The sequence below is a fragment of the Chiloscyllium plagiosum genome, unplaced genomic scaffold, assembly GCF_037043375.1.
Source record: "Chiloscyllium plagiosum isolate Xiang-an unplaced genomic scaffold, Cpla_swu_hap1 HiC_scaffold_45, whole genome shotgun sequence".
NCBI classification, from domain to species: Eukaryota; Metazoa; Chordata; class Chondrichthyes; order Orectolobiformes; family Hemiscylliidae; genus Chiloscyllium; species Chiloscyllium plagiosum.
The window spans coordinates 19,362,548-19,383,866 of record NW_028270183.1 but is presented as its reverse complement, the minus strand read 5'-3'; the positions used below and the strand labels follow the sequence as shown (position 1 = coordinate 19,383,866).

Sequence of the window (21,319 nt, the reverse complement as noted above, 5' to 3'; positions counted from 1 at the left end):
GGAACAAAGACCCATTGAAACTATCAATTCCCATCATGATTTTATAAACCTCTATAACCTCTGTAAACCCCTTAGTGTCCAATGCTCTAGGGAAAACAGCCCCAGCCTATTCAGCCTCTCCCTGGAGCTCAAACTCACCAACCCTCAACCACATTGCTGTGGGTCTGGAGTCACGTGTAGGCCAGACCAGATAAGTATGGCAGATTTCCTTCACACTTGTGAAACAGGTGAGTTTTTCCAATAATTGACAACATGGTCATCATTAGGCTCTGAATTTCAGATTTTGCTTGAACCATCTGCAAGATTCGAAGCCGCAGCATTGTCAGGGTCTTTGGATTAACAGTGCAGCGGTAATGCCACTGGGCCATCATGGCAGAAACGGCCAAGCAATAACCATCTCGGAGCTGCAACATTTAAATGCTGAAGACCCCCAAAGTGGGGACTGAGGGTGGTCTGAGAAGAGGGCAGGGTGACGTAAGAGGCTGGTAGCTCTCTGATGCCAGCTTGCCTGGATGTACTTTCGAGGAGGACGGTGGTCACAGTCTGTGTGGGGACATCATTGAGGAGAAACGGTGGATTAATGGCTGAGACGGAGACTGGCCAAGCTGTAACCACCAGCTACCCGCTCTGTACTTCCCTGCGGAATTTGCATTTAATTTCTCGATGGAGTAAAGAGGAAGTGAAAGGGGGATTTGATTCAGTGAGTTGCACTTCAATGCACTGGAATAAGCTGCCTCTCTATAAGGCCCGGGATTCTGAACATTCCCTGTAACACTGGAGGAGATAGATTCGGGAAAATGTTGGTGATGTTGAAAATCAAATTCTTCACGTTTCCCCCCCTACTGAACCCCCCCATTCGCCATTACACTTGTTCCTCTAGGGCTGGGGTACAATTTCATCCACACTGCAAGAAAAACGTCCCATGCAGATAGTGTCCTCATCAACTGTAAGTTAAAAATCACACAACACTAGGTTATAGTCCAACAGGTTTAATTGCTTCCAATTGAACCTCTGTAGATTTTTTTTTAGATTACATTACAGTGTGGAAACAGGCCCTTCGGCCCAACAAGTCCACACCGATCCACCAAAGTGAAACCCACCCATACCCCTACGTTTACCCCTTATCTAACACTATGGGCGATTTAGCATGGCCAATTCACCTGACCCTGCACACATCTTTGGACTGTGGGAGGAAACCGGAGCACCCGGAGGAAACCCACGCAGACACGGGGAGAACGTGCAAACTCCACACAGTCAGTCGCCTGAGGCGGGAATTGAACCCGGGTCTCTGGCGCTGTGAGGCAGCAGTGCTAACCACTGTGCCACCGTGCCGCCTGTTGGATATAACCTAGTGTTGTGTGATTTTTAACTTTGTACACCCCAGTCCAACACCGGCACCTCCAACTCATCAACTGTAAACTGGGAGGGATTAAAAGGACTATGCAGAGGGAGCCTTACTCTGTATGTAACTCTGTGCTGTACCTGTCCTGGGAGTGTTTGATGGGGAACAGTGTAGAGAGAGCTTTACTCTCTATCTAACCCTGCGCTGTACCTGGCCTGGGAGTATTTGATGGGGAACAGTGTAGAGGGAGCTTTACTCTCTATCTAACCCTGTGCTGTACCTGGCCTGGGAGTGTTTGATGAGGAGTTTTACTCTGTCTCTAACACCACGGTGTATCTGTCCTGGATAACTTAATGGTTTGGAACATGTTGAATTGGAACTATGGGTTGGAACATGTTCCGGTCGAAAACACGGACGTCTCTGTTGATCACATCAATAGATGCACGTGGAATCACACAGGAAGCACGGACGCATTCTCAGTGACGGTGGAGCAGAGCATAACGAACCTCACTCTGTGTAAACTGTAAGCTGACGGGAGTGGAGAGCTTCCCTTTCTTGAAGCCACTGATACTGATGGTCAGTACGTCAGAAACCAGCCTTGGCTTCGCTTTGTATTTGTTTCCCAAATGGTCAGCGTCCATTCCAGATTCTGAGCCCTTGAGAACAATGGTGGCTACGCAGGCGATTCCTATAAAAGGAGGGTGGACATTTACACTGTATCCAACACAAAAGCACACCTAGAACAAACCGACATCAGACCGTACTGATTTGCATCATCAGGTCATCTGTTTTAGTTTGAATTCAAATACAGAGCCTTTTGTTCTTTTTGGAACCACACGCTTTATCTGTTGATTTACTCTTCGATTTGTACAGAAGAACTGGGAGCAGGAGTAGGCCATCCGTCCCCTCGAGCCTGCTCCGCCATAAGATCATGGTTGAGCCTTGCATGGAGTCAGCTCCACCTCCCCACCCTCTCACCCTAACTCTTAACTCATTTCCTGTTCAAACATCTACCTTCACCTTAAAAACATCCAACGAGGCAGCCTCAAACTGCTTCCCTGGGCAGGGACTGCCACAGATTCACAACCCTCTGGGTGAAGAAGTTCCTCCTCAGCTCCATCTTAAACCTGCTCCCCGTTATTTGGAGGCAATGCCCCCTTGTTCTAGTTTCACCCACCAGTGGAAACAACCTCCCCGCTTCCATCTTATCTGTTCCCTTCATAACTTTAGATGCTTCTCTAAGATTCCACCATCAACCCCCCCCCCCCCACACATCCGAATGTTCTAAGTTCCAATGAGTATAATCCCAGTCTACTCAATCTCTCATATGAATGAGTGGGATGAGGGAAGCAAAAGTACTACAGCCAGGTGTGCTGATGGCACGTGTAGGTGGGAAGGCAAGTGGTGAGGGGGACACTAATGGGACTGTAAAGGGCTATCGATAGATTAAGGACATGTGCAGAAACCTGCCAGATGGGATATAATATTGGCAAACGTAAGGTTCCAAACTTTACCAGGAAGAATAGAGGAGCTGAATATTATTGAAATGGAAAACTGCATCACAGAGAGATCCAGGATTCCTCATGCCTAAGTCACATGAAGCTAACATTGAGGTTTAGCAGGTAAAAGGAAAGGCCGATGGTATTCAAAGGGAATGGTGGATAAACGTAGGGAGGTTTTTCTGAAACTGTGCAAGGTGTTAGCTAGGCCACAGCTGGAATACCGTGAACAGTAATCTAAGGAAGAATTTACTGGCATTGGAGACAATGGGTGCTCCGGTTTCCTCCCACAGTCCAAAGATGTGCAGGTTAGGTGGACTAGCCATGCTAAATTACCCCACAGTGTTCAGGGATGTGTAGGTTAGATGCATTAGTCAGGGGTAAATGTAGAGTAATAGGGTAGTGGAATGGGTCTGGGTGGGTTACTCTCTAGAATATCGGTGTGGACTTGTTGGGCCAAATGGTCGTTTTCCACACTGTAGGGAATCTAATTTTAAAATTCTAAAACAGCCCTGAGAAGATTCAAATGGCGAATCCCAAGAGGTGACATAATTGAAATGCACAAGTGATGGGGAGAGATGGTTTCTCCTTGTGAGAGACTCTAGGGCCGGAGGGCATCATCTCAGACACCCCTTAAAGAAAGAGAGGAGAAGGAATTTCTTCCCTTGGAGGAGAGAGAATCTGTGGAATATTTTTATCGCAGAGGGCTGTCGAGGCTGGGTCATTAGGATCACTCAAGGCTGAGACAGACAGATTTCTAATCATTCAGGGAATCGAGAGTTCAGGGGGAAAGGCAGGAAAGTGGAGTTGAGGATGATCAGATCAGCCGTGATCTTATTGAATGGTGGTGGAGACTCAATGGGCCGAGAAGCATAATTCACCTTCTGAATGTGGACAATCCTCCAGAATTCCTTATGGGATTTGGAAGTGATTATTCCGATAAAGAGGCCCTTTTGGGACTCAGGCCACGAATGGAAATATCTTGCGCGACATGTTTTGAAATCACACAGCATCAGGTTATAGTCCAACGGCTTTATCCTGAGGGCACTAGTTTTCAAAGCGTTGCCCCCTCATCAACCACCTGATGAGGAAGGAGCCCTTCGAAAGCTAGTGCCTCTGGATAAACCTCTTAGACTCGAAGCTGGTGTTGAGTGATCTTTAACTTTGTCCACCCCAGTCCAACACTGGCACCTCCATATCATGTTTTGAAACCAACGCAGGTTGGTGAGGAGAGACGGTCCCTCAATGAAGAGGATTTGCTCTCGATGTTGGATATTTCAAGCAGAGGTTAATATTAACCAGAGGTTTGGTTTCCCCTCACGGTGTCCCAAGGTATTGTCACGTGTGTAGTTACAGTCGATAATGTTGCTTCTCCACTCAGGGAACTATTTATTGGCAATGCCTGAACTGTGAGTTCTGGAAAACAAAATGCAACAGGATTGGTAGATTATTGTGTGGAAACACCTTAGAATTGCATTACTCATTCAGTTCACCCATTTGTCCAAAATACTCGTCCCCCATACAGTCCCAATCACGTTTGCCCACTTTCTCCCCATTTACCTCAAAACCCTTTTCCTTCCCTTCATGCCTTGATCGAAATTAACTTTGAATCTCTCAATTACCAGATGGGATGATATTTAATGGAGATGACCTCCAAGTGAGACCAGGAAGAGCCCACTTTGCCAATTTAAACACAGTAGAACTGACCCATCCCCAAAAGCAAGACCCGTTAAGGCCTCGGAAGGCCCCGAGACACGATGGTTGACATGAGAAGAACAAAATGAGAACACCAATGCTTTGCTTCAAGAGTTACTTAAGGACGAACCTCATGACCCAGGCCTCAAATGGATGTTAAGGGAGGGCAGGATGATAGATCAAATTCTCTTATCCCTGTTCATCGTAAGTGTCCATTCCCATTGGTCTGCTCTAACTCTAGATGACCATCATAAACAGACCTTTGCTCTTGAATACAGCACACTTACATCAAATATACAGGATTGAAACTGGCCCTTCAACCCATCCAGACTTCCTTGATATTTAAGCTCCTTGTCTTTGATCGCCGATTGGGAATGGGACTCAGTATAGCAAAGGAGGGAGAAAGATTGACTAAACATGATCTATAACCTGTGGAATAGGCTGGTGGGAATAGTTGTTACATTCTATATCATCGGCAGGGTAAGGATGGCAGATTTTCACTGGGCATCATCTAACCAGATGGTTTTCTACAACATTTGGCGTTGGTTTTCATGGTCATCATGAATTGAGAGCAGTTTTATCATTTCAGATTTGACATTTGCATATAAATGGAAACAGCTACTATGGTGGGATTTGAGAACTTGTACCTGGAGCCTTGGCCTGGGTTACTCATCATGAATGAGTTGATTGGATCAGTTGGCTGGTTTGTAATGCAAGGGGATGCTAACAGCGTGGGTTCAATCCCTGTGTTGGCTGAGGTTACCACAAAGACTCTTACTTCCTCAACATCACCTGAAGATACTTAGACTGAACCATCAACAGTTGTCTAACTCTCTCTCTCTCTCTCTCTCCCTGATGAGAGAGTGGTACTACAGTGAATGTTACCATGCAACCATCTCTCCTTAAAAGAGGGATCCTGAAGTCATGTACAGGTCAGACCAGGTTTTCCTCCTTGAATCCATTAATGAACCTGAGGTGATTAAAGGGTACAGAAAGGAAGTGGGAACTGGGCACAGAGTTGGATGATCAGCCATGAGGAGTGTAGCAGGGGCTCAATGGCCTGCACCAGATTGTCTCCCAGGACGGACGTAGACCAGCCTTTAGAATGGCGCTTGAACCTGCAGCCGCTGCACTGCGAGGTGAGGGTGATTCCGACAGTGTTACAGCTAAAGGTACCTCAGGTTATCACTGCACATTACCTTCTCCAAAGCTGCTCCCTTTATGGGTGGGGCACGTGGATGTACAAAGTGAGCCCTTGCCCATCCTCCTGCAGGCCTCACTTGGGGTATTCTTGGGAAGAAGCTCAGTTTTAGCCATTCTGATGGTCCCTGTCTGAAGGGGATACCGTGGTCCTGTGTTTTGACAGCCGTCGTGAGGCGGGGAGTGTCTGTGAGCCGAAATGGGTCCTCAAGGGTTCAGGTTGTGGTAAGGAATTACAACGGCACTCTGGGGAGAAAGGCCAAGCCGCAGTCCAGGCCAAACATTGAGCCCTCCGCCAACCCAGAGTGAACACCGTCTGGCTCCTTGCAGTCTGTCGGGTCTTGTAGGCCTCAGCCTTTCTGCTTCCTTCACCAAGCTGGCGTTATTGGCTCAGAAGGATTTTGGGATGTTGTTGATTGACAACACAGAATCATATCCATGTAGGAAACAAGAGGAGGAGTAGGCCGCTCAGCCCTGCTACACTCGTCATGTCTGATTATCCAACTCCGTGCCTTGTTCCCACTTCCTCCTCAAACCCTTGGATCTCTTTAGCTTCATTCATGGTGATAGGGAAGGGAATCTGCTGTTTTTACTCAGTTTGACCTATATGTTACTCCAGGGTCCCAGTTACTTGGGGGTTGACATGTTAACTAGTAGCAGGGGTAGGCCTTTGAGCCTGCTCCACCGTTCAATACCATTATGGCTGACCCTGTTCCTAATTCCATCCATTTGATCCCTTTAGCCCTAAGAATGATATCTAGTTCTTTCTTGGAAACATTCACTGGGTTTGGTCTCAACCACTTACTGAGGTTGGGGGGGGGGGGCAGAATTCCACAGGCTCCACACCCTCTGGGCGAAGACATTTCTCCCCATCTTAGTCCTCAATGGTCTACTCTGTATCTTTAGGGAGTGAGCCCTTGGTGTTCTGGTCTCCCTGGTCAGAAAGAGGCCCTTCAGCCCACCATGTCCGTTCCGGCCATTGAAGCTCTAACGCCAATTACCGGCACGTCTTGCAGAGTTTTGAATTCGATGAGGTTACCTTGAATGTCTGAGACTAATTTCAGCTCTCCTTGAGTGACCGCATCAGCCGCCATCATCTGGGCAGCATCTTCTAATTGGGTGAGGTGTTGCGTGATGATAGCATAGACTTCAGCTTTATTCCCCTCATCGAATGACAGCGCTTTGCCTGGAAACGAGGAGAGGATTTCGGCAGCATTCTGCAGCCAAAGGCAGAGTTGGATTAGTGAACCGTGCAGCTTTTAACAATGCCAGAATATCTGAGGGCAGCTACAGAACACAACAGGCAGACAACAGCCAGGTCAATCGGTGGTGACATCAGGCCCTCAGTGCAAATGACACATGGGGTCAGCTACAGGGGAAGAAACAATGAGGGAGAGCAAGTGTGTGAGAGAGAGAGTGGGAGAGAAAAAGAGAGTGCAAAAGAGGGAGACTGAGTGTGAGGGAGAGAGATAGAAGAGTGAGGGAGAGGGAGACATTGAGGGAGAGGGAGAGAAAAGGAGAGAGTCCAAAAGAAAGAGTGAGTGAGAAAGAGAGAGAGAGAGACAGAGGGAGAAAGAAACAGAGGAAGAGACAGAGGGAGAGACAAAAGGAGAGACAGAGGGAGAGACAGAGGGTTGGGCCGAATGGTCCTGTACAGCTCTACGTGTCTATGACAATGACTGTTGCTTTCTAGTTTCTCTAAGAATATCCTTCCATTGGAGCTGGTGGGGCAAAGGTCACTGCATGGGTTCCTGGGATATCCAAGTCCCATCATCCCACTTCCTCATTAGAGAGTGAGATGACTGGTGGTGGTGGTCACCACAGCTCAGGTCAGAGGGGAACAGGTTACAAACCTTCGTGGTAACTTCAGCCAGTTCGGGAATCGAACCCATGCTGGTGGCATGACTATGTTGACAAGTTAGCCATAGAGTCACAGAGTCATACAGCACGGAAACAGACCCTTCGGTCCAACACGTCCATGCTGGCCAGATATCCGAACCTAATCTAGTTCCATTTGCCAGAACTTGGCCCATATCCCTCTAAACCCTTCCTATTCATATACCCATCCAGATGCCTTTTAAATGTTGTAATTGTGCCAGCCTCCACCACTTCCTCTGGCAGCTCATTCCATACCCACGCCACCCACATGACCAGCTAAGCCACCTGGTTCCTAGCAACGGTCTGTGAAGAGAGATTAGTTGAATTCCACTTCTAAAGCCCCAGAGGATTGAAAGGTCATCTTATTGAGATGGTCACGATTCTGAAGGGGGGACATGGTGAATTGGTTTTCACTGGCTTGGCCAATCTGGAACATCCTCAGGGCCAGGCACTGACCTTTTGTCTTAATACTGAGACAAGGAGGAATGTCATCTCTCAAAGGATTGAGAAGGTATGGAATCCTTTACTCCAGTGAGTTGTGGCAACTCCATCGCTGAAGATGCATCAGGCTGGGAGACAGATTCCTCATGATCCGAGGGATATCGGAAGTGGATAGGAAGTGGGAGTGCTCTGGATTTGCTCCTGACCACAATGTGCTTCTGTTTATGAGGGTGAATGATTGGCACACACTGGGGGGGGGGGGGGGGGGGCGGGAAGGCAGCTGAGTGCGCATTTCCCAAAAATGGCGACACAGGTAGACTGTGAGAGGGAGTTCCTGGTTATGTTAGACAGCAAGTCAGTATAAAGGTGAAACGCTGTGTCTGAAAGGGGAGAGGGAAACTGAACCGAGAGGAACCTTCAACAGGGAGCTGGATCCATACAGGAGGGAGACAACAGGCAGAGGAACAGGGGCGTGAATTGAAAGCTGCTTTTGAAGATCTGGCACAGACTTCAAAAAGTCAAAATGGGAACGCTATCCAGTGTCAGCTGAATTGACACAAGCAGGCAAATCAGGTCAGTGTTGGAAACAAATCTCCCCGATTCTCCACCCACTCAAACCCAGAGCACAGCCTGTACCTCAATTGACTGTATCCTCTTCAGTACGGTGAATGTGGATAACTCTGGGAATGTGCAACCAATGTGGGTGCTGTTTGTAAGATACACCTCGCGGCCTTCTGAAGTCCAAACCTTCAAACAATTTTCAACACTCAAGCGAACGCACAGTAGATCTTCTGGAGTTAGATCCTGTTCAAATTGGAATATATTAAGATCTCAGTGACACCGGATTACTCAAGGGCAAAGTATACTGGATGCAGAAATGACTGGGATTGCTAAAACAAGCAGCAATTTACCTGCACTTCACTCGAGTTAATGTATTCACTGTCCACAATCTGGTCTCCTCTACAGCAGGGAGATGCAATACAGAATACCTACAACTCTGTCCACAAAACGACCTTGAGCTTCCAATTGCTTGCCCCTTTGACACCCCACCCTGACCCCTGGCCAACATCTGTGTCTCAGGCTTGCTGCAGTGCTCCAGCGAAGCTCAGTGAAAGCTGGAAGAAGAGCACCTTCAGGACTCAATATTGAGTTGAATAATTTTGGGATTTGAGCACCTTCTCCTGTGTCCTTACCACAACCCCCACACACCAGGCCTTGTCATCACATAGGCCGCCATCACAAACAACCCATTGTCAGCCATTAATGGTCCCCATTAGCAGCCAATCATTCTCCCAAGTTGACCTTTAACTCTTTTGTCACTCCAAATGTTTTTCTCTGTCTCTGGGGTCCGTCTCCGCCTGTAGTTTACTCCTCCTTCCTCATTCATACCAGTTACTATCAGTTCTGGAGAAGGGTCACTGAAATGTTAAGTCTGCTTTCTCGTCAGAGATTTTTTTTCACTGGAAGGTAAGAGGTTGAGGGGTGACTTTATAAATGTTTATACAATCATGAGGGGTATCAATAAAGTGAATGACTGCTGTCTTTTCCCTAGGATGGGGGAATTTCAGACAAGGGGGCATACTTTTAAGGTGAAAGGAGAAAGACTTTAAAAGGGCATGAGGTGCAACGTGTTTTACACTGAGGGTGGGTCGTGTGTGGAATGAAATTCCAGAGGAAGTGGTGGGTGTGGGGACAGTTACAATGTTTAAGAGGCATTTGCTGAAAATGTGTTGCTGGAAAAGCGCAGCAGGAGAATCGACGTTTCGGGCATGAGCCCTTCTTCAGGAATGAGGAGAGTGTGCCAAGTAGGCTAAGATAAAAGGTAGGGAGGAGGGACTTGGGGGAGGGGAGTTGGGAATGCGATAGGTGGAAGGAGGTTAAGGTGAGGGTGATAGGCCGGAGAGGGGGTGGGGGCGGAGAGGTCGGGAAGAAGATTGCAGGTTAGGAAGGCGGTGCTGAGTTCGAGGGATTTGACTGAGAGACTGGAGAAATCTGAGTTCATCCCTTGTGGTTGGAGGGTTCCCAGGCGGAAGATGAGGCGCTCTTCCTCCAACCGTCATGTTCTATGGTCTGGCGATGGAGGAGTCCAAGGACCTGCATGTCCTTGGTGGAGTGGGAGGGGGAGTTGAAGTGTTGAGCCACGGGGTGGTTGGGTTGGTTGGTCCAGGTGTCCCAGAGGTGTTCTCTGAAATGTTCTACTAGTAGGCGGCCTGTCTCCCCAATATAGAGGAGGCCACATCGGGAGCAGCGGATGCAATAGATGATGTGTGTGGAGGTGCAGGTGAATCTGTGGCGGATATGGAAGTTTCCTTTGGGGCCTTGGAGGGAGGTGAGGGGGGAGGTGTGGGCGCAAGTCTTGCACCTCCTGCGGGTGCAGGGGAAGGTGCCGGGAGTGGAGGTTGGGTTGGTGGGGGGTGTGGACCTGACGAGGGAGTCACGGAGGGAGTGATCTTTTCGGAACGCTGATAGGGGAGGGGCAGGAAATATATCCCTGGTGGTGCGGTCCGTTTGGAGGTGGCGGAAATTACAATGTATATGGAGATTGGTGGGGAGGTAGGTGAGGACAAGTGGGGTTCTTAAGAGGCATTTGGACAGGTATGTGAACAGGAAAGGTTTGGAGGGATATGGGCCAGGAACAGGCAGGTGGGACTAGTTTAATTTGGGATTATGATCAGCATGAACACGTTGGTCCAAAGGGTCTGTTTCTGTGCTGTATGATTCCTTACTGCCAGACCTGCTGAGTCTTTCTGGCAATTTCTGTTTTCATTAAATAAAAAGTCCTGGTTTCCTTTGAAAGATTTTGTTGGATTGATCCTGTTTTCTGGATCTTGGTGTTGTAAAGCCAGAGGCCTACCTTCCCATAATGCACCATTGCCCCGACTGCCCCAGGACCACCAGATGGGAAATGAAGTTCCAGTGAATCCGCAAAAGTCCCACTCAGAGACAAGGGTGTGATCATTGAGTGAACACAGAATGATATTCGGGGTTGGTTTTCAGGCTGAGGTCTTTTCGAGGGAATGTGTGAGAGGGCATTTCCCCTCCCGCCACCTTATCCCAGTCCCAAGCTTCCAACTTGGCTTCAATCTCTTGACCTGTCCATCATTCTTTCCACCTACCTGCTCCAGCCTCCTCTCCAAACTATCACCCCCCCCCCCACCTTCATCAACTATCACATTCCCAGCTACCTTTCCCCCCAGCGTCCACCCCCACCTCTGATTTATCTCCGAGCACCCATAGCCCACAGCCTCATTCCTGATGAAGGACTCTTGCCTGAAACATCGACCCTCCTGCTCCTTGGATGCTGCCTGACCGGCTGTGCTTTTCCAGCACCACACTCTCGACTCTGATCTCCAGCATCTGCAGGCCTCACTTTCCCCAAGTGTGACTGATGTCAAGGGGAAATGCAGACTGGGTAAGCTGGGATACTGCAGAGATATATACCAGTGCTGGAGTACTAGGGAGACAGCGATGGGCAACTCCAACAGGACCAAACCCCTCTGCAATTGGGACTGTCAGCTTGCCCTGAGCTGGTTAGACACCACCCTGGATAAACTGTTGTGAGACAATTGAGAAGGTGTGTTGGAGTAAGGAGGCCACTTACTGGATGTTTACGTTATGGGAGAAGGGGTCAAAGACTCCCCCAGTGTCAAATGTGGCTTTTTGAGGAGTACCATTCGGCCCACCTTCTGATTCCTCCCCTCTCCATCAGACAAGGGGCTGTGTTCTTTTTTTAATATCTTTCCCTGGTCATCACTACTTTAAGAAACTGCTCTGTATCTAACAGGATTGAGGGCATCAAGTGGATTTTTTAGGCTTTCTTATAGAGTCATGGAATCATACAGCCCGGAAGCAGACCCATTGGCCCAACTCTCCATGCTGACCAGGTTTTCCCAAGCTAACCTAGTCCCATTTGCCCACGTTTATATCCCATGTCCCTCCAAACTCTTCCTAATCATATCCCCATCCAGATGCCTTTTAAATGTTGTAGTTGTACCAGCCTCCACCACTTCCTCTGGCAGCTCATTCCATACACGCACCACCCTCTGTGTGAAAAAGTTGCCCCTCAGCTCCCTTTTAAATCTTTCCCCTCTCACCCTAAACCTTTGCCCTCTAGTTTTGGTCTCCCCCACCTCTGGGAAAAGGCCTTCGCTATTCACCCTATCCATGCCCCTCATGATTTTATAAACCTCTATAAGGTCACCCCTCAGCATCCTATGCTCCAGTGAACAAAGTCCCAGCCTATCCAGCCTCTCCTTATAACTCAAACCTTCCACTCTCGGCAAAACACTGGTAAATCTCTTCTGTCCCCGCTCCAGCTTAATAATATCCTTCCTGTAACAGGGGGACCAGAACTGGACACAGTCCAGAACATGCCTCATCGAAGTCCTGTATAACTGCAACATGACATCCTAACTCCTCAACCCAATGGTCTGGGCAATGAAGACAAGTGTACCAAATACCTTCTTCACCACCCTGCCAACTTTCAAGCAACCTTATGGGCGGCACGGTGGCACAGTGGTTAGCACTGCTGCCTTGCAGCGCCAGAGACCCGGGTTCACTTCCCGCCTCAGGCGACTGACTGTGTGGAGTTTGCACGTTCTCCCTGTGTCTGCGTGGGTTTCCTCCGGGTGCTCCGGTTTCCTCCCACATTCCAAAGATGTGCAGGTCAGGTGAATTGGCCATGCTAAATTGCCCGTAGTGTTAGGTAAAGGGGTAAATGTAGGGGTATGGGTGGGTTACGCTTCGGCGGGTCGGTGTGGACTTGTTGGGCCGAAGGGCCAGTTTCCACACTGTAAGTAATCTAATCTAATCTAATCTTATAACCTGCTACCTTTTGACTGTTTGACAACAGTCCCCAGGGCCCTGCCATTAACTGGATAAGTCCTGCCCTGGTTTGCCTTGCCAAAATGCAAGACCACATATTTATAAGCAATAAACTCCAAGCCAGTGGTCTCTGCTGTGGGGGAGACTGCAAGATCTACAAACCTGGTTGATGGACAAGGTGACGTTAATGGGGACAGACATCTCCAAGGTTGGTGTGATGTAGCCGATCACAATTGCCAAGTCAGTGACAAATGGCAGGTGGTACTTCAGTTTGCCCGATGAATACATTATATTCTTGACGTCTCCCGGTGCAGAAAGTGCATCGAAGGTGAAGAAGACAAAGTGAGCATTCTCTGCACATAGAAGGGATTCACAGTGTCAGGGTCCGCTCGGTAGAGGAATGTCCAGGAATGTCCCATTTTACCTGCTCCCAATGCAAGAGCTGCACGTGGTGGGTACAATTCAACGGGGACTCGCACCCCGGCTCCCCAACACAGACTCCCACTCACAGACACACTCACTCACACACACTCACACCCAAACACACATACACACACACTCACACACACTCACAGATAGGCACATACATCACACCAAACATTCACACTCACCCACACACTCACACCCAAACACACATACACGCTCACTCACACACACTCACACCCAAACACACATACACACGCACTCACACACACTCACAGATAGGCACATACATCACACCAAACATTCACACTCACCCACACACTCACACCCAAACACACATACACGCTCACTCACACACACTCACACCCAAACACACATACACACGCACTCACACACACTCACAGATAGGCACATACATCACACCAAACATTCACACTCACCCACACACTCACACCCAAACACACATACACGCTCACTCACACACACTCACACCCAAACACACATACACACGCACTCACACACACTCAGACAGGCACATACATCACACCAAACATTCACACTCACTCACACACACTCACACCCAAACACACATACAAACTCACACGCACTCACAGAGAGGCACATACATCACACCAAACATACACACTCACTCACACAAAAACACACACACACACAAACACACACAAACACACATACACAGTCACTCACACTCACTCACACCCAAATACACATACACACTCACTCACACACACTCGCAGACAGGCACATACATTACACCAAACATACACAATCACTCACATAGACTCACACCCAAACACACATACATACACACTCACACACGCACTCACACGGACTCACACTAACAGACAGGCACACACATTGCACCAAACATACACACTCACTCACATAGACTCACATCCAAACACACATACACACTCACTCACACACTCACTCATACACACACACCCAAACACACACACTCTCACCCAAACTCACATATAACACCCAAACACACCCAAACACACACCCAACCAAACACACATAGTCACTCACACACACATGCATTCGCTCAGACACACAAACACAAACACACACACACTCACTCACACACCTACATACACTCACACACACTCACTCACATACTAACACACAAATACACACAAACTCTCTCTCACTCCCATTCTTTCACATGCAAAGAGACACAAAACACACTCTCTCTCACACATGCACACACACATACACTCATACACACACAGACACTCGTACACACACATACGCTCTTACTTACACAAACATACAAAACACACTCTCACACAGAGGCACATAGATATGGTCTCTCACACAGACACACTCACACACAGATATACACGCATACACATACATATGCTCACACACAGATACTCTCACACAAACACATACAGACATGAATTCGCTCACAAACACACACACAGACATGCACTCACTCACAAATACACACACAGATATGCACTCTCTCAAAAACACACAAACAGACATACACTCTCTCTCAAACACACACACAGACACACACACTCTCACCCAAACACACAAACAGACATATACTCACTCACAAACACACACACAGACATGCACTCTCTCACAAACACAGACATATACTCACTCACGTACACACACAGACATACACTCTCTCACAAACACACACATAGACATACATTCATTCAGAAACACACACACAGACACACTCTCTCTCACACACACAGACATGCACTCACTCACAAATACACACACAGACATGCATTCACTCATGCACAAACACACACACAGACATGCACTCTCACACAAACACATACATAGACATGCACTCACTCACAAACACAAACTCGGACACACTCTCGTACAAACAGACACACACTCTCACAAACACACACCGACACTCACTCACTCACAAACACACACACAGACACGTACTCTCTCACAAACACACACAGACATGCACCCATTCACAAGCACACACACAGGCATGCACTCTCCCACAAACATACACGCAGACATGCACTTTCTCACAAACACACACACAGGCATGCACTCTCCCACAAACATACACGCAGACATGCACTTTCTCACAAACACACTCACAGACACGCACTCTCTCACAAACACAGACACAGACATGTACTCACAAACACACACACAGACATGCACTGTCTCACAAACATGCACACAGGCATGCATTCACTCAAAAACACGTACTCAGACATGCACTATTTCACAAACACACACACAGATACGCATTAACTCACAAACACACACACAGATACGCATTCACTCACAAACACATACACAGGCACGCACTCACTCACAAACACACAGGCATGAACTCACTCACAAACACACACACAGGCATGCACTCACTCACAAACACACACACACAGGCACGCACACACTCACAAACACACAAGCAGACATGCACTCTCTCACAAACACACACACACGCTCTCACTCACAAACACACACACACACACGCACTCAATCACAAACACACTCACAGACACGCACTCTCTCACAAACACAGACATGCACTCTCTCACAAACACACACACAGACACGCACTCTCTCACAAAAACACAAGCAGACATGCACTCACTCACAAACACACACACAGACATGCACTCACTCACAAATACACACATAGGCATGAACTCACTCACAAACACACACACAGACATGCACTCAATCACAAACACACACACAGGCACGCAATCACTCACAAACACACACACAGGCACGCACTCATTCACAAACACACACACAGGCATACACTCACTCACAAACACACACACAGACACGCACTCTCTCACAAAAACACAAGCAGACATGCACTCACTCACAAACACACACACAGACATGCACTCACTCACAAACACACACAGGTACGCACCCACTCACAAACACATACACAGATACACACTCTCACACAAACACACACACAGACATGCACTCACTCACATACACACACAGACATGCACTCTCTCACAAACACACATACAGACATGCACTCTCCCACAAACATACACGCAGACATGCACTTTCTCACAAACACACACACAGGCATGCACTCTCCCACAAACATACACGCAGACATGCACTTTCTCACAAACACACACACAGACATGCACTGTCTCACAAACATTCACACAGGCATGCATTCACTCAAAAACACGTACTCAGACATGCACTATTTCACAAACACACACACAGATACGCATTCACTCACAAACACACACACAGATACGCATTCACTCACAAACACATACACAGGCACGCACTCACAAACACACAGGCATGAACTCACTCACAAACACACACACAGGCATGCACTCACTCACAAACACACACACACAGGCACGCACACACTCACAAACACACAAGCAGACATGCACTCTCTCACAAACACACACGCACTCACTCACAAACACACACACACACGCACTCAATCACAAACACACACACAGACATGCACTCACTCACAAACACACACACAGACATGCACTCACTCACAAACACACACATAGGCATGAACTCACTCACAAACACACACACAGACATGCAATCACTCACAAACACACACAGGAACGCACTCACTCACAAACACACACACAGATACGCATTCACTCACAAACACACACACAGACATTCACTCACTCACAAACACACACACAGGCACGCACTCACTCACAAACACACACACAGGCACGAACTCACTCACAAACACACACACAGACATGCACTCGCTCACAAACACACAGACACGCACTCACTCACAAACACACATGCACTCACTCACAAACACACACACAGACATGAACTCTCTCACAAACACACACACAGGCACGCACTCACAAACACACAGGCATGAACTCACTCACAAACACACACACAGGCATGCACTCACTCACAAACACACACACACAGGCACGCACACACTCACAAACACACAAGCAGACATGCACTCTCTCACAAACACACACACACGCTCTCACTCACAAACACACACACACACACGCACTCAATCACAAACACACACACAGACATGCACTCTCTCACAAACACACACACAGACACACACTCTCTCACAAAAAAACAAGCAGACATGCACTCACTCACAAACACACACATAGGCATGAACTCACTCACAAACACACACACAGACATGCACTCTCTCACAAACACACACACAGACATGCACTTTCTCACAAAAACACAAGCAGACATGCACTCACTCATAAACACATACACAGACACGCACTCCCCCACAAACACACACACAGACATGCATTCACTCACAAACACACACATAGGCATGCACTCACTCACAAACACACACCCAGGCATGCACTCACTCACAAACACACACACACGCACTCACTCACAAACACACACACAGACATGCACTCACTCACAAACACACACACAGGCACACACTCACTCACAAACACACACACAGACATGAACTCACTCACAAACACACACACAGGCACGCAATCACTCACAAACACACACACAGACACGAACTCACTCACAAATACACACACAGGCACGCAATCACTCACAAACACACACACAGGAACGCACTCACTCACAAACACACACACAGATACGCATTCACTCACAAACACACACACAGACATTCACTCACTCACAAACACACACACAGGCACGCACTCACTCACAAACACACACACAGGCACGAACTCACTCACAAACACACACACAGACATGCACTCTCTCACAAACACACAGACACGCACTCACTCACAAACACACATGCACTCACTCACAAACACACACACAGACACGCACTCACTCACAAACACACACACAGACATGAACTCTCTCACAAACACACACACAGACACGCACTCTCTCACAAAAACACAAGCAGACATGCACTCACTCATAAACACATACACAGACACGCACTCCCCCACAAACACACACACAGACATGCATTCACTCACAAACACACACATAGGCATGCACTCACTCACAAACACACACACAGGCACGCACTCACTCACAAACACACACAGGCACGAACTCACTCACAAACACACACACAGACATGCACTCTCTCACAAACACACGCACTCACTCACAAACACACACACAGACATGCACTCTCTCACAAACATGCACACAGACATACACTCACTCACAAACACACACACAGACACGCACTCTCTCACAAAAACCCCAGCAGACATGCACTCACTCACAAACACACACAGACATGCACTCACTCACAAACACACACACAGATGCACTCTCTCACAAACACGCATATACACATGCACTCTCTCACAAACACACACACAGACACGCACTCACTCACAAACATACACACAGGCACGCACTCACTCACAAACACACTCACAGTCACGCACCCACTCACAAACACAAACACAGATACACACTCTCACACAAACACACACAGACACACACTCTCACACAAACACACACAGACATGTACTCACACACAAACACACACACACATGCGCTCACACATAAACACACACACAGACATGCAGTCACACATAAACACACACACAGGCACACACAATCTCTCACAAACACACACACAGACATGCACTCACTCACAAACATGCATATACACATGCACTCTCTCACAAACACACACAGACACACACTCTCTCACAAACACACACACAGACATGCACTCTCTCACAAACACACACACACATGCACTCACTCACAAACACACACAGACACACACTCTCCCACAAACACACACGTAGACATGCACTCTCTCACAAACACACACAGACACACACTCACTCACAAACACACGCACACACATGCACTCACTCACACACAGACACACACTCTCCCACAAACACACACATAGACATGCACTCTCTCACAAACACACACAGACACACACTCCCCCACAAACACACGCAGACATACACTCACTCACAAACACACACAGACACACACTCTCTCACAAACACACACACAGACATGCACTCTCTCACAAACATGCATATACACATGCACTCACAAACACACACAGACACACACTCTCCCACAAACACACACATAGACATGCACTCTCTCACAAACACACACAGACACACTCACTCACAAACACACACACACATGCACTCACTCACAAACACACACAGACACACACTCTCCCACAAACACACACACATAGACACACACACTCTCACAAACACACACAGACATACACACTTACACACACAGACACACACTCTCCCACAAGCACACACAGACACGCACTCTCTCACAAACACACACAGACATACACACTTACACACACAGACACACACTCTCCCACAAGCACACACAGACATGCACTCTCTCACAAACATACATATACACATGCACTCACTCACAAACACACACAGACACACACTCTCCCACAAACACACACATAGACATGCACTCTCTCACAAACACACACAGACACACATTCACTCACAAACATACATATACACATGCACTCACTCACAAACACACACAGACACACACTCTCTCACAAACACACACACACACATGCACTCACTCACAAACACATTCAGACACACACTCCCCCACAAACACGCGCAGACATACACTCACTCACAAACACACACAGACACACACTCTCTCACAAACACACACACAGACATGCACTCTCTCACAAACATGCATATACACATGCACTCACTCACAAACACACACAGACACACACTCTCCCACAAACACGCACATAGACATGCACTCTCTCACAAACACACACAGACACACACTCACTCACAAACACACACACACATGCACTCACTCACACACAGACACACACTCTCCCACAAACACACACATAGACATGCACTCTTTCACAAACACACACAGACACACACTCCCCCACAAACACAAGCAGACATACACTCACTCACAAACACACACTCTCTCACAAACACACACACAGACATGCGCTCTCTCACAAACATGCATATACACATGCACTCTCTCACAAACACACACAGACACACACTCCCCCACAAACACGCGCAGACACACACTCTCTCACAAACACACACACAGACATGCACTCTCTCACAAACATGCACATACACATGCACTCACTCACAAACACACACAGATACACACTCTCCCACAAACACGCACATAGACATGCACTCTCTCACAAACACACACAGACACACACTCACTCACAAACACACACACACATGCACTCACTCACAAACACACACAGACACACACTCTCCCACAAACACACACACATAGACACACACACTCTCACAAACACACACAGACACACACTCTCCCACAAACACACACACATAAACACACACACTCTCACAAACACACACAGACATACACACTTACACACACAGACACACACTCTCCCACAAGCACACACAGACACGCACTCTCTCACAAACACACACAGACATAGACTCACTCACAAACACACACAGATACTCACTCTCTCACAAACACACACACAGACACACACTCTCCAACAAACAAACACACAGACATGCAGTCACACAAACAAACTCACAGGCAAACGCTATCTCACAAAACCACACACAGATGCACTCTCTCACAAACACGCATATATCTATGCACTCTCTCACAAACACACACAGACACACTCACTCACAAACACACACACAGACACACACTCTCCCACAAACACACACAGACACACACTCTCCCACAAACACACACACAGACAAGCACTCACTCACAAACACACACAGACATACACTCACTCACAAACACACACAGACACACACTTCTCACAAACACACACACAGACATGCATTCTCTCACAAACACACACAGACACACATTCTCCCACAAACACATATACAGACATACACTCACAAACACACACAGACACATACTCTCCCACAAACACACACAGACACACACGCACTCACTCACAAACACACACACACACACGCACTCACTCACAAACACA

At 47.7% G+C, this 21,319-nt stretch overlaps 1 protein-coding gene across 1 annotated transcript in view; it reads right to left on the bottom strand.

Moving 5' to 3' along the window:
• The window catches only part of LOC122552353 (adhesion G protein-coupled receptor E3-like), a 100,074-nt gene that overhangs the window by 42,667 nt on the left and 36,088 nt on the right, over window positions 1-21,319 (bottom strand). The window contains exons 7-11 of the mRNA XM_087983182.1: window positions 13,042-13,232; window positions 8,692-8,859; window positions 6,776-6,953; window positions 4,141-4,257; window positions 1,849-2,030 (exon numbers count right to left, since the gene is read on the bottom strand). Coding sequence (XP_087839308.1) covers window positions 1,849-2,030; window positions 4,141-4,257; window positions 6,776-6,953; window positions 8,692-8,859; window positions 13,042-13,232 — 836 coding nt within the window. The remainder of the gene's footprint in view (window positions 1-1,848; window positions 2,031-4,140; window positions 4,258-6,775; window positions 6,954-8,691; window positions 8,860-13,041; window positions 13,233-21,319) is intronic.